At 59.6% G+C, this 16,953-nt stretch overlaps 1 protein-coding gene across 3 annotated transcripts in view; it reads right to left on the reverse strand.

The window, feature by feature from the left end:
- The window catches only part of CACNA1C (calcium voltage-gated channel subunit alpha1 C), a 466,008-nt gene that overhangs the window by 55,181 nt on the left and 393,874 nt on the right, over positions 1–16,953 (reverse strand). For all 3 annotated transcript variants that reach the window (XM_027093450.1, XM_027093449.1, XM_027093448.1), the window contains exons 22-29: positions 15,478–15,584; positions 13,343–13,430; positions 12,749–12,856; positions 11,734–11,786; positions 11,284–11,430; positions 9,886–10,087; positions 8,423–8,581; positions 7,885–7,995 (exon numbers count right to left, since the gene is read on the reverse strand). In XM_027093450.1, coding sequence (XP_026949251.1) covers positions 7,885–7,995; positions 8,423–8,581; positions 9,886–10,087; positions 11,284–11,430; positions 11,734–11,786; positions 12,749–12,856; positions 13,343–13,430; positions 15,478–15,584 — 975 coding nt within the window. The remainder of the gene's footprint in view (positions 1–7,884; positions 7,996–8,422; positions 8,582–9,885; positions 10,088–11,283; positions 11,431–11,733; positions 11,787–12,748; positions 12,857–13,342; positions 13,431–15,477; positions 15,585–16,953) is intronic.

Raw genomic sequence — 16,953 nt, forward strand, 5'->3', positions numbered from 1 at the left:
GGGCCCAGCTCATGCAGCCTTGCCGGGACTGTTCCTGCCACCATCGTCTGGGTCTCGGCCCTGCTAGCAGCCCTCCCCCGCCCCTCCCACAGGTCCAGGCTGGCGGGTCTGGACACCACTGCTCACAGGCGCAGGGGGCTCGTCCCCTCCCAGTGACTCTCACGTGGCCGTGTCACCCAGCGTGAATCATCTCCACGTTAAATAATGAAACGCAGCAGCTGCCCTGCCCTCCCCACAAGGGGCCTTTCCACGAGTGCTGGGTTTATTTTTGATCAGACTGACTTCAACGCCCCCCGCCCATCTGGCAGATCACCGGTAAAGGGGGTGCGGGGAACTAAACACAGACGTTTCCCATTATAACTAAGGAATTATAGACATATATATATATTTACATTATGTGTATAGGTGTGAGTTTCCTATACATAAAGATTTAGATTTTCTCTGAATTTTATTTAAGGAAAATTAAGGAAGTAGTACTAAGTATTTATTGCCAAAAGGGAGTTTTGGTTCTCCAGTGATTGAAGCCCACCAGCCTGAAAGAATGTCTAAGTTTCATGCAAGTTCCGAAAAGGAAATATTCTTGCTGGCTCTCAGTGTTTTTAGAGTTGGACTTTCCATGTCGGAAGGAAATAGAAGGAGACATTCACATTTCTAGTGGTAGTTTGAGCTGCGCTGAACCTTGGCCGCTAACCGGCCACCGAGTCCCAGTTTCTGCTACACGTTACCTACTTGCTCCTCAAGCAAACGATCCCTAAATGCTCTTTCAGGACCAGCAGGGCCACCCTCCCCGGGGCCTTTCAGGACCAGCAGGGCCTCTCTCCCCGGGGCCTTTCAGGACCAGCAGGGCCACTCTCCCCGGGGCCTTTCAGGACCAGCAGGGCCACTCTCCCCGGGGCCTTTCAGGACCAGCAGGGCCACCCTCCCCGGGGCGGACCCGGCCCGCACACCGTGGGGCCTGCCCCCTGCAGATTTCCCAGACGCCCAATGGAATGGTACTGGGGGCCTCTGGGAGGTGATTAGGCCATGAGGGTGGAGCCCTCAGTAACGGGACTGGGGTCCTTGAACAGGGGACCCCACAGAGCTCCCTCGCTCCTTCCACCTGCGAGGACACAGCTGTGAGCGGACGGGGCCCCCTTCATTGGACGTGGCCCTGTGCTCCTATCTGGGACCCCCAGCCTCCAGACCGTGCGAAGTAGATTTCTGCAGTTTGTCCTGGCAGCCGGGCAGACTGAGATGGCCATGACCCCACTCAGGCCCAGCTAAGCCAGCCTCCCCACATTACCGAGGAACGGATGCGGAAAGGACAGCCCTACCTGCCCTCCCTGCTCGTTCGAGGTGATGCTGAGTGGGGAGGTGGGCTTCCTGCTCTGTCTCCAGAATTTCGTCTGTCGGTGGGATCTGGGGGCAGGGGATGATCAAGCAAGAGATAAAGTAAACTTTGTTTTGTAAGAAATAAAGCCTCACAAAAATCTTTGCCCCTTGCAGAAACGTCCGCTTGGTTAAGACTGTTAGGAGGGGAATTAGGGCGAGTGGTACAGCTGGATCCAGAGGTAAAGCTGGAGAGAAAGCAGGTTTTAGCTGCAATGTGGTATCTGGTGAAGACAAAGCCAGTTTCTAGTAGTTTCAGCTTTCCAGACAGGAGACGGAATGGCCCTGGCTGGCATCCTCTCCTGCCGGTCACCCCACTTTCTCCTCCATCTCCTGGTCCTTTACTGGCTCTAAGGAAAGGGTCCTGACGTTCTCTCAGTAGCTCAGGGAGGACTCCCTCCCAGGACCCCAGCCCGATTGCTCCTGCCTACGGGGTCTTCCCGGCACTTGGAAGAGCCCGGCCCTGGTTCCTCTCGCCCCATCTGCCCGGGCTGTCCCGACGGAGCCTACCCTTTGGTGTGGTCCCCGCTGGCCTTCTTCAGGGGGACAGAGGGCAAAGCCGATTTTGGACGTTAAGGAACATCATAGCCTAAACTTGAGTCCCGCTTGAGCGGGAAGGCAGACGGGTCCCTTCCCTCATCAGACGGTCATCTGCTGGGGGGCTCGCCCTGCTTCTCCACCCGTCTGGCCCCTCTCCCAGAGCGGGGGCGGCTCGCTCACCGGGGACAAGGAAACACCAGAGACGGCGAGTCCAGCCTTGGAAGCCCCCTCCCCATCTGCTGGGGCAGGGGTGCCCCTGGGGAGCCCCAAGCTGTCTGGAGGTTGTGCTCATGTGAGAAAGGCTGTCACTAAAGTGGAAGCAGATGCTGGGTCTTCAAGGAAAGAAGGTTCTGGATGTGGACAAAGCTGAGGACAGACGGAAGAACCGGCTGCAGTTTCCTGGCTGGAGACAGTCTCCCTGAAGGCTTCCTGACCCCCCACCCCCACCCATCCTGGCCCCTTCTGCCAGTCCAGCCCTCATCTGTCCCTCTGCCATGGCCCAGGGAAGGAGTCAGCTGGTGATGACTCTTCCTACCTTGACCGTTCACCCCGGAAATCTGTACCGTGTCTCGGGCAACAGTCCTTCCCAAGACAGAAAACCGTCCTAAGGATGGCAGAGGAGACTTTGTTCTGGGGGCACCAGGGTCCAGGACCCTCACGCACAAGCACAGCCAGAAATGCGGGGAAGGCTGCCTTCGCGCTCGGCAAGGCCAAGGCCGTCCACACTCCCAGCTCAGACTTCCTGGCCGAGCACATCGGCCTGGCCCGGCCCCACAGCCTGGTGCTGGCCACTGAACCGCCTGCCTCGGCATCTGCAGCTCCTGGACCCGGGAGGTCCGGGGACGACTGGGGGGCCAGGAGGGGACCCACACGGGGGACGCCGGGCCAGGAGCCGGTCTTACTCTTCCCACAGGGCTCCCACACCTGAGATCACCCACCTGGGTCCATGAAGCCAGAGCAGTTGGGGTGAGGCGGACGGATGGAGGGATGCAGACCCCGCGAGCGGCCTGCGGAGAAGCGGTGTCTAGAGCCCCATGGCCCATTATGGAAGCCGTCGGCCATGTGGCCACACAGATTTGAATTAATTTAAATAAAATTAAGAATCCAGGCCTCGGCTGCATGAGCCAAGGTGCCCAGGAGGCGGGTGGCTGTTCACAGACCGATGGTGGGCACGGAGCGTCTGTATTCCTGCAGACGGTCCTGGCGCTGGTCTGGAGACCGCACGCGTCCCTTGGGTTGAAACGCCTTTGGGCCCCAGTTTCTCCTGCGTCAGGAGCGTCCCCGAGGCTCCAGTTGCTCTTACGCCCAAGAGCCGGGGGCCAGGGGGGCAATGAGTGTTTCCATTTTGGTTCCACTCGCTTTCTGGACTGTTCTCGGCGGGGAGGGCGTGGAAAAGCGTTTTGATCCCAGAGAGCTGTGGGGTCGGGCCCTCCGGGGGCAGAGACGTGGCCGCTCCCTGACTGGGCAGCACCAAGGGGATGGGAAAGTCTCAGAGACAGCTGCCCCCGCTTCCTCACCTGCTAAGGCCCAGGTGAGTCCCCGGGGGGAGGAGGGGGAGTCGGGAATCCTCCCACCTCCGTGGGCCGATCTGCTTCTCTGAGCAGGAGCCTGGGGCCCCTTCTCCCTTCATCACCCGCTGGGTCATGGTCAGTAGCAAGTTCCAGGCACACGATCACCCCACCCCCCAGAGCTGAGCGCGGAGCGTCTGGGGCTGGCCCTGCCCTGGAACCTCCACAGTCACGGAGAGCTGCCCAAAGGGACTGAAGCCTTGGAATCCCCCGGGTCGCCCTATTGACCCTGAAGGACTTGGGTTAAAGTTCAATCTGGAGTTTTAACTGGGATTGTACTGAAGAGAAATGACATCTCTGTAACATTGACTTTCCCAATTCATGAACATGACATATTTCTCCATTTACTGAGTTTTCTTTAACTCCTCTGTGTGATTTCACAGACCTTCTGTAAAGATCTTAGAGGGTTTTGGTTAGATTTATTCTTAGGCATTGGAGATATCTATATCTATATCTGTATCTATATCTATCTATCTATCTATATATATTTTTTTTTTTGCGGTACGCGGGCCTCTCACTGTTGTGGCCTCTCCCACTGCGGAGCACAGGCTCTGGACGCACAGGCTCAGTGGCCATGGCTCACGGGCCCAGCCACTCCACGGCATGTGGGATCTTCCCGGACTGGGGCTCGAACCCGTGTCCCCTGCATCGGCAGGCGGACTCCCAACCACTACGCCACCAGGGAAGCCCAGGCATTGGATATTTTTCAGTGCTTATCATAAACTGCATCTTAAAAGTTTTTTCCTGTCTTTGCTGATAGATTTCTGTTCATGATAGGAGAACAGTCCAGCTACTTAGTTAACTTCAGACGATTCTATGCGAAACCTTTTCATGCTGACCAGCTTGGTCCTGCACAGTCTCGTGGGGCCCAGGGAAATGTCCAGGGCAGTCCTCCGCTCGGGGAGAAATTCCCTCTGGCCATTAGGTGTCCAAGACACTCCTGTCACCTGCCCCATTCTTCAGACAGAATGTGAATTTTAGGAGCAGAGCAGGGATTTACTTGAGTCCATTTATTTTCCATAAGGTGGCGAGCAGAACAGATGGAAATGAAGACCGAGAACATCAATTACCATGAGGACAACGAAAGAACGGGGCCAAACTACAAACCGACCGACCGACCAGCCAACCAACCACAGAGACCAAGGGACAGAGCAGGAAGCCCAGCAGGCCAACCTCAGACACCTGAAGTTAGGACTGATGGCAATCCCTGCGTCCTTACTGCCTACTGTCCTTCCTCAGCTGACGCTCGCAGGTGCAAACTCACTCGTGGCACAAACACACGATCACATTAGGAGCACCGGTTCTAGGGCCAGATCCAGCTAGATATTTCCACCAGGGCTTCAAGTACTTTCTTTCTTTAAAAATTTATTTATTTATCTATTTTTGGCTGTGTTGGGTCTTCATTGCTGCACACGGGCTTTTCTCTAGTTGCGGCGAGCGGGGGCTACTCTTCATTGCGGTGCGCAGGCTTCTCATTGTGGTGGTTTCTCTTGTTGTGGAGCACGGGCTCTAGGCGCACGGGCTTCAGTAGTTGTGGCACATGGGCTCAGTAGTTGTGGTGCACGGGCTTAGGTGCTCCGCAGCACATGGGATCTTCCCGGACCGGGGCTCGAACCCGTGTCCCCTGCATTGGCAGGCAGATTCTTTTTTTTTTTTTTTTATAAATTTATTTATTTATATATTTATTTTTGGCTGCATTGGGTCTTCGTTGTTGCACCTGGGCTTTCTCTAGTTATGGCGAGCGGGGGCTACTCTTCGTTGTGGTGTGCAGGCTTCTCACTGCAGTAGCTTCTCTTGTTGTGGACCACGGGCTCTAGGCACGTGGGCTTCAGTAGTTGCAGCACATGGACTCAGCAGTTGTGGCTTGCGGGCTCTAGAGCACAGGCTCAGTAGTTGCAGCACATGGGCTTGGTTGCTCCACGGCATGTGGGATCTTCCTGGACCAGGGATCGAACCTGTGTCCCCTGCATTGGCAGGCAGATTCTTAACCACTGCACCACCAGGCAAGTCCCCTCAAGTACTTTCTGGTTTGGTTATCTTCCTGGAAATTTTGGGGATGCTTCTCTTGGAGTCTACTCCTTAACGAGAATCCAGGAACCCCACTCTCCTCCCAACTGGACAGGCTTGTTTGGCTGGCCAGGCCGGGGACCCTCCCCCTCTGCTGCCAGAAGCCCCAGCAGGGTATTCCCAGAAAAGGTCCATTTCCCTTTTTCTTTATGCCAGACAGACCCTGGCATGTGTGAAATGCAGATGGCCCCAGGATGGCTCTCTTACTTCTCTGGAAAAGTTTCTCCTATTTCACCCCATCTTCTCACAACAGAAAACTAGAGATGGAGGAAGTTGGGTGCTTTATGGTTTAGAGCACCCTACCTGGCTGCTTCCCGGGAAACGGGCTTTTGCTCCTGGGTGTGCAGGATTCAGGGAGAGTGTTTTCCAGGCAGAGGCCCCTGCAGGTGTCACTGCCACGTGCTCCCTAGGGCAGGTTTGCCCAGTGCGTCTCCTGAGCTCGGGAGCCTGACTCAGGAAGTCCCCTGCAGGGCCCTGGAGCCGGCGTCAGGCATCATCTGAAACACGTCTGAGTCAACGTGGAATGACTCAAGGCTTTGAAATATGTAAACTGTATGTCTCACAAAACTGGGGGAAAATGATGCCGGTTTCCCTCCTGGAGGCTGTCGTCTGAGCCGGAAGCTCAGCCCCAGCGCGGCCCGGCCGCCCGGCCTCCCCGCCTCCCCAGGGCACGCTGCTGCGGGCTGTGAGCCTGCCGGCTCCTGGGCGGCATGGCTGGGAATAGGACCGCAGGGGACCCCACAGAAGGTGGCCAGGGACATTCCATGGTCTCCTCTGCCCCTAAATGGGACAGGTCTTGGAAGGGAAAGTGAGACAGCGTTTATTTGCTGCTCTGGAGGAGACAGGAAAACACCATTGTTATCACCAAACGGCATTCATTAGGGGTCTTATTCTCTGAAAATCAGCCAGGTTCCCAGGCGTTCTCAGTGAGAGAGGAAGACTCGGCACGGTAAGAATACGGTCTGTCTTGTCTTTGAAGCCCCTCAAAGGTGGTTTCCCTCTTTCTGGAAAGTTCCCAGCAGAACACCTGGTGTGGGAAGATGCTTGCTAACAGCTCTGTGTGGCGGAAATTACATCGACTACAAAGTCAGACACACCGGCTTCTATTCCCAGTTCTGCCGCTTAATGATGGTGTAATTAATACGCTACTTAATTGCTCTGAGCCTCACTCCCCTCTTCCCCAAGATGAGGAGCTAATGCCTATCTTGAGAGATGTCCTGAGGATTCCACGTGACGAGGTGTGTGTCGCACTGCAGGTTACTGAGAACGGTTGGTGGAATGTTAATTCAGAGAAGACGACGCAGATCCTGGCGCTGAATAGGAATCCGACAGCCAAGGGGCACCCCTCCTGGCCAGGCTAGTCCTGGGGCAGGGGATCGTCTGAATGGAAATGGAATAGAGGGCCAGGGACTCCTGCTTTCCACCCCCCGTTGACCTGTGTTGCATCTGGAAAAACTAGTAACAGTGGGGAAGAGAAGGTTTGGAGAGCTGCCCTGCGCGACCCTCTTAGAAACAATGCGGTCCTTCTCATCGCCCCCCAGAGCTGTGCAGCAGCGGGGAGCCTCCAAGCCACTGGGATACCCCCTCCGGGGCAGCCGCCCCCTGTGATGCCCAGGTCAGTGGACGCCGGCGATGCTGACCTGTCTACAGGGCCGGAGACGGAACGCCTGCTTGAACCGGGTCACCCTCTGTCCTTGAGGCCCAGGGGCAGGTCGGGTGGGGAGGGCACAGATAATCCAAGTGACAGGGAGCCAACCTGCCCTGCCCTGCCTCACTCAGCCAATGGCTCTAATCTTCTCTCCCAGCCTTTTTTCTAGAAGCTGCTTACAAGTAGCAAAGCAGAGACATTTGCAGGTCCGTCCCGTACTGGAAGGTACAGGGGGCAGTGATGCAGCCCTGAGGTGGGGAAACAGACACCCAGCCCTGAGCAAACGCAGCCCCGGCTCAGCTCTTACAGCCAGGCTCTTAGTCTGCGCGGCGGGCAAAACGGGGAGAGAACAGAGCCCGGGTGGGTCTGGGGGGCTGGGCCTCGAGAGGTTTGGTTTCCAGTCTCTTCTAGATGACGTGCCGGGGGCCGGGGCCATGGTGGGGAGACGAGGACCGTTCTGCCTACCCTGCAAGGAGGTTTGCGCAGGCACGTCCCTGTTCCCTGTGTCCAGACCACGGCCCGGCCCGCGGGCTGAGATTCTGCTTCGAGGAGCTGGCCTGGCTCAAGGCCTGCAGGCTCCGGAGCTGGAACGTTCATCGTTGGGAGGATACGGTCCGTCGCTGAGCCTCTGCTCCCACTGGCCCCCACCTGTCCCCCGGCACCGTGGGCCAGAGGCCCGTCTCAGAGGCCTACCTTGGGCTTGAAGGCAATGAGCTTCAGAATCATCTCCACCGTGAAGAGGCCGGTGAACAGCATGTTGAGAATGTTCATGGCGATTTTGAACAGGCAGCTCTGCCCGTAGTGCTGCAGGGGCGGGGGCCGTGCATGAGCCGGGGCTCGCTGCTCCCGGCCACCCCTCAGCACTCAGCCTGGGGGGCCGACCACCCCCGTGGGGCCCCGCAGGTCCCTCCCGTCTCTGCCGGCACCGCCAGCGCGGCTGCGCAGAGGCTCGTGCTCCTGCCCTGATGGGGAGACAGCCCCGCCGGCCTCCTGGTCCTCGGGGGGCTCCACCCAGCTCGGCCCCCCGACGGTCACGGCCCCTTCAGGGTCCCCTGTGCTCCACTTCCCTCCCTCCATCTCATCGGCCCAGGATCCTGGGATCCTCCACCCTCGACAAGGGACACTTGTGCTTCTCCAGCTGCCCCCCCGCCCCCGCCCCCTTGGCCAGCGTGACGGTGACACGCCGCCCACGCGCCCACCGGCAGATGCCACGCCGGCCCGCTGGACCGACCTGCATGGCCAGGCAGATGGTGTTCAGCAGGATGAGGACGAACATCAGGTACTCGAAGTAGGTGGAGTTGACCACGTACCACACCTTGTACTGGTGCTGGTTCTTGGGGATGTACCTCCGCAGGGGCCGGGCCTTCAGCGCGTACTCCACGCACTGCCGCTGCGTCGGGGAGACGGGGGTGAGAAACCCGGATGCTGGGGGATGGCGGGGGTGGGGGGTGCAGAGGAAGCTGCACACCCCAGGGGAGGGGTTCTCTGGGGGAGAGACATCGTCTACAGCTCTAGCTCGTTTATAGGTTGAGCTGCTACTTGGACGTGTTTTGATTTTCTATCCCTCCCTCAACGGGGGAGAGACCCTCTCTAGTTAGTCCCATCAGGACGTAGTCAGGGGGTCCGTGTCCCCTCCTTTCCATCTCGGTGATGCCCACTGTGCACTGCAGATGCTCGGTGGCATCTGGTAAATACTGGCTGACTGACTGACAGTCTGTCTTCTCGCTGATGGTTTCCCAGCCACAGACTCTCCTGGGGGCCCGTCTCTCCTCAGTGTTCCTCTCCTGTCCTAAGTCCATCTTCCTTATCTGCCAGGGTCCGCAGACTAGAAGTCACAGCTCACGGCCAGGGGATGGGATCCTGGGCCGACTACACTCCGGCCATCTCTGCGCTGTGCCCGGAGCCCAGGTCAGGACCAGGGTCCCCCAGGCCCTTCTCTCACCCAGCCTCCAAGCCCGACCAGCGCTGTTCTCTCCACTTCTACCGTCACTTCTCGCCTACACTTGCTAATTGGCCTCCCTCTCTCCTGGCTTCCTTACAGTCCAAAGTCCAGGACCAAGGTGTGGACATCGGAGCTGCAAGGGGTGCAGCGGGCCTGACGGGGGTGCTCCTTACCTAGCAGAGCTCGAGTCCCCCGTGGACGGGACGCATTTCCCGTGGACGCTTTCCGGCCTCCCGACCGCACACCCAGCCTGCCCTCCCGGCCGCGGAGCTCAGCCCAGGGCCAGCGTGGCCGCATCCCTCCTGCTGGAGCCCTTCCCCCCCTCTGCGTGCACAGCCTCTCTGTTCTACAAGAAACCATCTAACAGTGGTTTCTAAGCCGTCCTCTCCCCGCCCCAAACCTCCACCCTCACTGTTCTGGTTTCTTTCCTCTATCAACGGTGCCGCCCCACCCTGGGCACCTCTTGACTCACCGGCTTCTAGGTGTGGGCGAGAGGCTCTTTCACAAAACCCCCCAGACCCACCACCGAGTCTCCCTGAGGAGCTGTTCACAGACCCTGTTGGTGAGCGCGGCTGCAAAGCTGGATCTGCAGGGTCTGCGTCCCTTCTGCCCTTGGGCCTCCAGGAGACACTGGGCGGGGGGCCTGGGGCTCTCTGCCAACCACAGCCTCCCCCGGGGGCCCAAGCTGCAGCCCTCACCCCCGGCCCCTGGCCCCCCGGGGAACCAAGCTGCAGCCCTGCCCCCGGCGGCACCTGGTTCTTGTCCAGCTCGCAGTTCTTGTACTCCTGCTCCCCCTGCTCCTGGAAGGTGACAATGACGAAGCCCACGAAGATGTTCATCATGAAGAAGGCGATGATGATGATGTAGATGATGAAGAAGACGGAGATCTCCACGCGGTAGTTGTAAATGGGGCCCTTGTCCTCCGTGTGGGAGTCGATGGAGCGGTACAGCAGCCTGGGGGGACAGCCCGCGGAGGGCGGTGGCGATGACACCGCTGCTCCGAGCTCCCCGGGGCCGGGGGGCCGGAGACAGCTCCAGGCCGAGAGTCGGGAGGCCTGCGTTCAAGCCCCAGCTCTGCCTCTTACTGGCTGTGTGACTTGGGCAAACCACTCAACCTCTCTGAGCCTCAGATTCCTTACCTGCAAAGTGGAGACAATAATTCCGGACTTTCCTACTGGGCAGGGTAGTTGATCTAACGTATGTGAAGGTGTTTTGAAACTGGCAGGAGCTGTCTAACTGTGGCATGAGTCATGGCCATTGGTTTCAGATGCTGGAGCTACTGGTAAATATTGAGACAGCTTTGCTGCTTCTCTGGCAGAGACCCGGAGGGTTTACAGTGAACATAAAATAAGTCTGAGAACGAGTGTCCACTTAAGATAGAAACACCTGATCAGGAAAAACGCCCCAGGCTCACCCAGATCATCAGCCATGGTCTGGTTTACACTCAGGTGGCCCGTGTCTGCCGCCCAGCTGGGCCGCGGCTACGTGCCCGTCAGGCTGCTTCCTCTCCGGCCTGTTACTCCACACAGCACGTGGCTGTTCTCTAGGTAGCACAGGTATTTTACCATTTAATAACGGTGCCTCTCACCTAAGGTCCCGTGCTGTCGTTGACTTAGAAATATCTAGAGTTTCCTGACATTCAGATGATCGTGTCACCGGAATACACACGGGGGCGTGAGGGAAGCAGCTGTCTGTACAGAGATACACGGAGCCCCTCCTGGACAGGCCTGGTGGAGGGGATGCAGCTTATGGGCCACCGGGCTGGTCCAGGCCTGGCAGCACTGCCTCTGCAGGAACTTTCCTCCGCAAATCAGACACAGCTCCCTCCAAGGAGACTGCGGCAGAGGCTAACCAGCGGGCACCTCCGCCGTCTCTACCCACGTCCGTGCCTGCTGGGAACTTCAGTCCTACGGTGACCCAGGGGCCCCTCCACTCCCAGATGCCATGAGGGTGATGACAGGCTTTACTGTGGCTCGGTCTAGCTTGGGGAGGGGAGCTACAAGAAGCTCGTTTTGGGTTGAAGCTCTGAGATCCAGAAGAAGAAGAGTGGTGTTTGGGCGGCAACCACGGCCCGTGGGGAGCCGGAGAAGTATGGTTTCTGGGAACGGTGTGGAGCGGCAGTTGAACCCGGCCCGGAGCTGCGTACTCACTCTGGCCACCCCTCAAAGGTGGAGACGGTGAACAGGGCCATCATAGCCGCCAGGACATTGTCAAAGTCAAACTTGCTGTTCTCCCAGCTGCGGGGCTGGATGATGGGGTGATCCACCTCCCCGTCCTTGTATGTGACGTAGTTCCCCCTGAGGAAGGGAGAAGGGGCTCGTTCTGGGCTCTCCCGTCTCCCCTCAGCCTACCCACCACTGCCTCCTGGCTTGGGGGTGGGATGAAACTGGCTAAGCTTAAACCCAGAGCTCCAGCCGCTGGGAAGATGTCAGGGGTGGAATATTCAGGAACAGATGATCTTACGTGTTACGTCAATAGGACCAGACAACCCGTGGGCAAAAGTGCAGCCACCACTGCTGTCAGAGACAGAACGGGCCGCCCGTCCTCCCAGGACAAGTCACCAACCGCCTGGAGTCAACCAGCCTGACTGCCGTACTCACTTGCATTCGGCCTCTGTCTGTTTGGAACTGTCCGAGCAGGTGTAGAGCTTGCCCTGGAAGGTGGAAGAGCAAAGTGACTGGAGAAGCTCCTTAATCGAGGGACCAGTCAAAAACCGATTAGTGATATCGCTGTAGCCAGCTCTGCGCTGGGGTCTCGGGACCAAAGTGTAAGGAGAGCAGAGCCCAGAGGGGAAGTCAGGACTCAGAGCGGTCGGTGCACAAACACGCCCTGGGCTGCAGGCACCCGACCGAAGGGAAGCCCAGACGCGAAGCTGGGCCCACAGGGCAGGTCTGGAGAGGGAGGGGGGACGGGCGGGGCTAGAGGGCTCAGCGGTGGAAGTCAGGGCACGACGACACGGTGAGGGGAGAGCTTCAGGGGGAGAAGGGCAGAAAGAGAAGGGCAGGAACCAGGGACCCGGTCTCCCCGCCGCCGAGGGCCCGCCAGGAGCAGGGCGAGGACCCAGACAAACCGGGGCTCTGCAGCGACCTGGGGGGACTCGGTGCTGTGGTCACAGGGAGCCCCACGGGCTTAGGTGGGTGACTCTCACGGAGGGGGCTGGGGATAGCAGCCCCTCTGCCGTTCTCTACAAGGAAGGGCCGGGCGGTGGTGGAGGTGCGTGCCTCCGCGCTGCTCTCCTCAGGCTGGGGGCTAGCCCTCCTCGGGCCTAGTTCTCCCCTGGTCTGGGAACTAGTTAGTCCTCCCCCGGTCTGGGAACTAGTTAGCTCTCCTTGGGTCTGGGAACTAGTCTTCCTCTGGTCTGGGAACTAGTTAAGTCTTCCTTTGGTCTGGGAACTAGTTAGTCCTCCTCTGGTCTGGGAACTAGTTAGTCCTCCTCTGGTCTGGGAACTAGTCCTCCTCGGGTCTGGAAGCTGGGAGGGGCTGTGGGGAGGCCGCATCCAACCCCAGTGTGACCCAGCACCGTCCCCTCCGTGTCCCCTCTGCCAGCTCCCGTCCAGGTCCCAGAAGCTGGTGGGCGGGAAGGATGGAGGGCCACAGGTCCGGCCGAGACCCCACCTTGAAGAGCTGGACCCCGATGCAGGCGAACATGAACTGCAGCAGCGTGGTGACGATCACGATGTTCCCGATGGTGCGGATGGCCACGAACACGCACTGCACCACGTGCTGCAGGTGGACAGAGGGGTCGGGCCCGGGGCCTGGGCTGAGCCCCCTTGACACGAGCCTCTCAGAGGAGGTGCGGGCAGCCCTTTGCCACGAGTGGGGGAATCAGACTCAAAGGGGCAAAGCGCGCGTCCTCCTAGGTCACGGGGTGATGGAGCCTGGTGAAACCTGCGTCCCACTGGGCTCCAGGAGCCCTGCTAACCTCCCACGTTCTGGGGGCGGCAGTTCAGGGGTCTCATCGCTACCTGGGGCTCAGGGCAGCGTGTGTGTCTCCTTTTGCGGCAGCTCTGCTGAGAAGCTGGGATTGTGAACGGGGCCTCTGCTGTGGCTCCGTGTATCGCGGACCCGGGATGGGAAGTGGGGCTGAGGTGCTGGCAGGAGGGTCCCGGCTCCGACCCGGGAGCCTGACTGTCGGCCCTGTCTCCCGCCTGCCCGTCGCCTCACGTGGACCCCCAGGCTGAGGCTCCCGCCCAGGCCCGCCCAGCTCACCTTCAGCCCCTTGGCCCTGTTGATGGCCCTCAGGGGCCTCAGTACCCTCAGGACCCGCAAGATCTTCACCACGTTGATGGCGCTGGACCTGGGAGAGAGGACGGGCGGGGCTGAGCCTCTCCTGCCCCTGGTCCAGCGGCAGCGGAGGGTGAGCCTCTTCCTGGCAGGAGGTCCCAGCCCAAACGGAGAAACTGGGGAGTCTGTTGGGGACTTCCTCGCCCCAGCACCATTTCCCGTTCTCTTCTCCCACTGCAGGGACCCAGAGCTGGCCGGGGACTTTCTTGCTGGCGAGCAAATCACGGGAAAAGCATTTACCGTGAGCCACTAGCAGTGTAATGTGCTACTCGGGGGGTGTCTACCGTGCCGAGGACACGTGGAGCGACGCAAAGCTCCACCAGACCCCGGCCACTGCGGATACACTTCCTAACTGTTGGGCCCTCGCTTCTCCATCTGTAAAACGGGGCAGCGATCACCTCACGAGATTGTTGCAAGGATTAAATGAGAAAACGCACACGAACCATCTAGCAGCCTAACTGGCACATGCAGTGATGTGAACACGTGGTGGCTTTTATTATCATGAACTTGAAGAAATACTGTACGAATGGTGGGACCTTGGGTGGAGGAGATACCTGGTGCTCACCTGCAAACCCAAGTCCCAGGTGGCTGCCCATCACGCTCCCTCTGTGCACAGCACACCCAGGCCTAGAGGCGACGGCTCGGACACCAGACTCCGCGCACCTGGGGCGCCAGGGCCCAGCCGGCTCCCCTGGGAGCACAGGCCACTGCGCCCTCCAGGGGCACGCAGGCCCCTCACCACGGCGGCTGGCGGGCTCTCTGAAGCGTCCCTCGCCCTCACCCACTAGCCGCCTTTGGAGAGCCCTTACCCTCCCTGGGACCTAAAACACGTGGTCCCGTCAGCAAGCGCTGACCTCATGCCTCCCGTGTCAGGACGCCGTCCGCTGAGAGTGGGCTGGGGGAAAGCCCTGTGTCTCTGGTTCACGACTCTCTGATCACAAGGGACTCAAAGGGCCGCCCGACCCATCCCAGCATCTCAGGGACAATGGGAGGGACGGAAAGGCCAGACTGAGGGGGGATTCAGGGACGGAAAGGCCAGACTGAGGGGGGCATTCTTGGCTCGAGGGTAAGAGTGATTTAGTGGCAGTGACGGGATTAGACCCACAAGCTCACAGGCAGACAGCCTGGGGTAGAATAAGGATGATCCCAGCAAAGGGTCTCACTCTGAATGCCTCCACTTCCGCTCCTTCCAGGCCGACCACGGGGACAGCCTCGGGACGGAGCCCCAGACGCCTCTGCCCTGCCACTGGGGTGACCTGGGCCGAGTCCCAGGTCCTGACCTCAGTTTTCTGTCTAGAAAACAGTGATAACATCACTGGCCCTGCCTGCCTCATGGGTCCTGTGAGGCTCAGAGAGGAATGTGTACGGAAAGTGCTTTGGAAGTTAAGTACAGGGTTAGCATTACCAGCTGGGAGAATTCAGGAGAAACTAGTAATGAGATTCTTTTAAACTTGAGCACGTTCACAGCCTTGGTTGCAGGTGGAATTGTCCGCAGAGCATTTAAAATCCCTCAGGCCCTGGCTGTAGCCCAGACCAATTAAATCAAAGCTTGGGGGGTGGGAGGGGTCCAGGCAAAGGTCTTGTTTTAAAGTTGCTCCGGTGATTCCCCTGCACAGCCAGGAGTGAGGACCAGTCCCTCCTCCCTCTCCCTCCCTCATCAGGGGCTCTGACTGGAGACCCGAGAGGAAGGGGCGGGGGGAGTCAGGGCTGGCCGTGGCCACCGCAGGCCTGGGCTGAGGGTGCCCGCGGAGCCAGTGGGAGGGCCCTGGAGACCTTCCTCTCTCGTAACTGGGCCGGGCCCACCTGCTGGGTGAGATCCAGACATGGAAACAGATCCTTGCTTGGGTCAATGTACCCCAAGGGTCCCACCACTGAGGACCCAGACACCAGAGCCACGGCCGCCGGCGAGGGCCTGTCCCGCTCCCAGCCTAGTTCCGCGTGGCCACAGGCAGGCCTCCCCGCCACCAGCTGTCGTCTCCCCCCACCCCTGGCTCCCGGCTGTCCTCTCCGACACTGTCCCCCATCCACGCCTCCCTCGGGGGCCAGGGGGCCCCACTCACTGGATGCCGAAGGAGATGAGGGACACGCTGACCACCAGTAGGTCCAGGATGTTGAAGTAGTTCCGGCAGAAGGAGCCCTTGTGCAGGAAGGCCCCGTAGGCGGTCATCTGGGGGGACACGGGGAGGCGCGGCATGAGCAGCCCCCGGGCTCCAGAGACCCTCACTCCACCCCTCCCCACACGGCACCTCCGGCCAGGCCCAGGTGAGGAGCCCGGGAGTGACGGGGGCTGGGGGGCCAGGACAGGAGACATGGTGCCGGGAGCTTCTGCTGCTGCCGCTGCTGCAGCCCCTGAAGGCTCCCTCGCGCCCCTGTACGCTCAGGTCCCCCACAGCCCCCGCCACAAGCTCGCTCCACCGCAGGGCCCGCCTAGGACACGGTCCTCTGGGGGGACCCCCGGTGGGGACCAGCCACCCTGGCTTCCCAGGACTTTCCTGGCTTAGTCCCAGGCAATCCCTCAGTCTCGGGCAGACCCTAACGCCCGAAGTTCTACCAAGGACGCTGGCAACCCGCATCTGTCCACTTCCCAGCCCCAGGCAGTGCTGATGACCCAGGCCTAGTACTCTGAGCTCCATTCTACTGTCTGGTTCTGGAGCCGTGTGTTCAGAGGGGCCGTGGGCACCACAGTAAGAGCACGGCTCTGGAGCCAGGCCACCCTCTGCACTTTGAGTGCCCGGGGCAAGTTACTCAACTTCTCTGAGTCTCATCTGAGAAATGGGGCAACGAAATCCTCTACCCTGGAGGGTGGTAAGCGCCCTCGGGAATTACACGCAAAGCCCTTAGGTCACTGTCCTGCAGACGGCAAGCTGCATGCCAGGCGAGCTTCTCTACAGAGAACTGGACTCGGCCGGGGAGCTAGGACTTGGACTCTGGGTCCCTCCTGTGATGGGGAGGATGTTCAGTGCCCCCTCTGTAAAGTGGCATCCCCTTCCCTGCCGTTGTGAGGCGCCTGCTGGAGAACCACGTGAAAGCCCCCTGGAGACTAAGAAGGGACCACCTCAGGGGTGATGACTGTCTCGGGTTTGCTGTCACCACCCCCCTCGGAGCTCAGCCTAGAGCCGCTGTTGAGGCCCCACAGACACCTGTCCGATTTCCTTGACGTGAGCTAAGGGCCAGTGGATTTCCAGGTGAAGGGCTGAAGGGTCACAGCCGTGAAGTGACAGCCAAAGGGGGAAATTTGGAGCTGACGGCTTAGAGCTTGGAAGCAGCTCCCTGGTCACCTGGGGCCAATCTATCTCTTTGGAAACAGAGCGTGCGCAAGGCAGCCCGTCCGCGGAGCGATTCAAAAGCAAACACAGGGGAAATTGGCAAAAATAGCTCTTGGAACCTAATTCTTCCCACTTATCTCCTGCAGGAGGGGGTCACAGGGGACTCAGGCACCTGTGTCCTGCAGGAGCTTCCGGAAGTGGGTGGCTTATGTGCAGGGCTGCGGGGGACACAGCTGGGGATCTGTCCCGAAGGCCTGCCAGGAGCTTCCA

The sequence above is a fragment of the Aethalodelphis obliquidens genome, unplaced genomic scaffold (assembly GCF_003676395.1).
Source record: "Aethalodelphis obliquidens isolate GAN/ISIS:26980383/991018 unplaced genomic scaffold, ASM367639v1 scaffold83, whole genome shotgun sequence".
Classification (NCBI taxonomy): domain Eukaryota; kingdom Metazoa; phylum Chordata; class Mammalia; order Artiodactyla; family Delphinidae; genus Aethalodelphis; species Aethalodelphis obliquidens.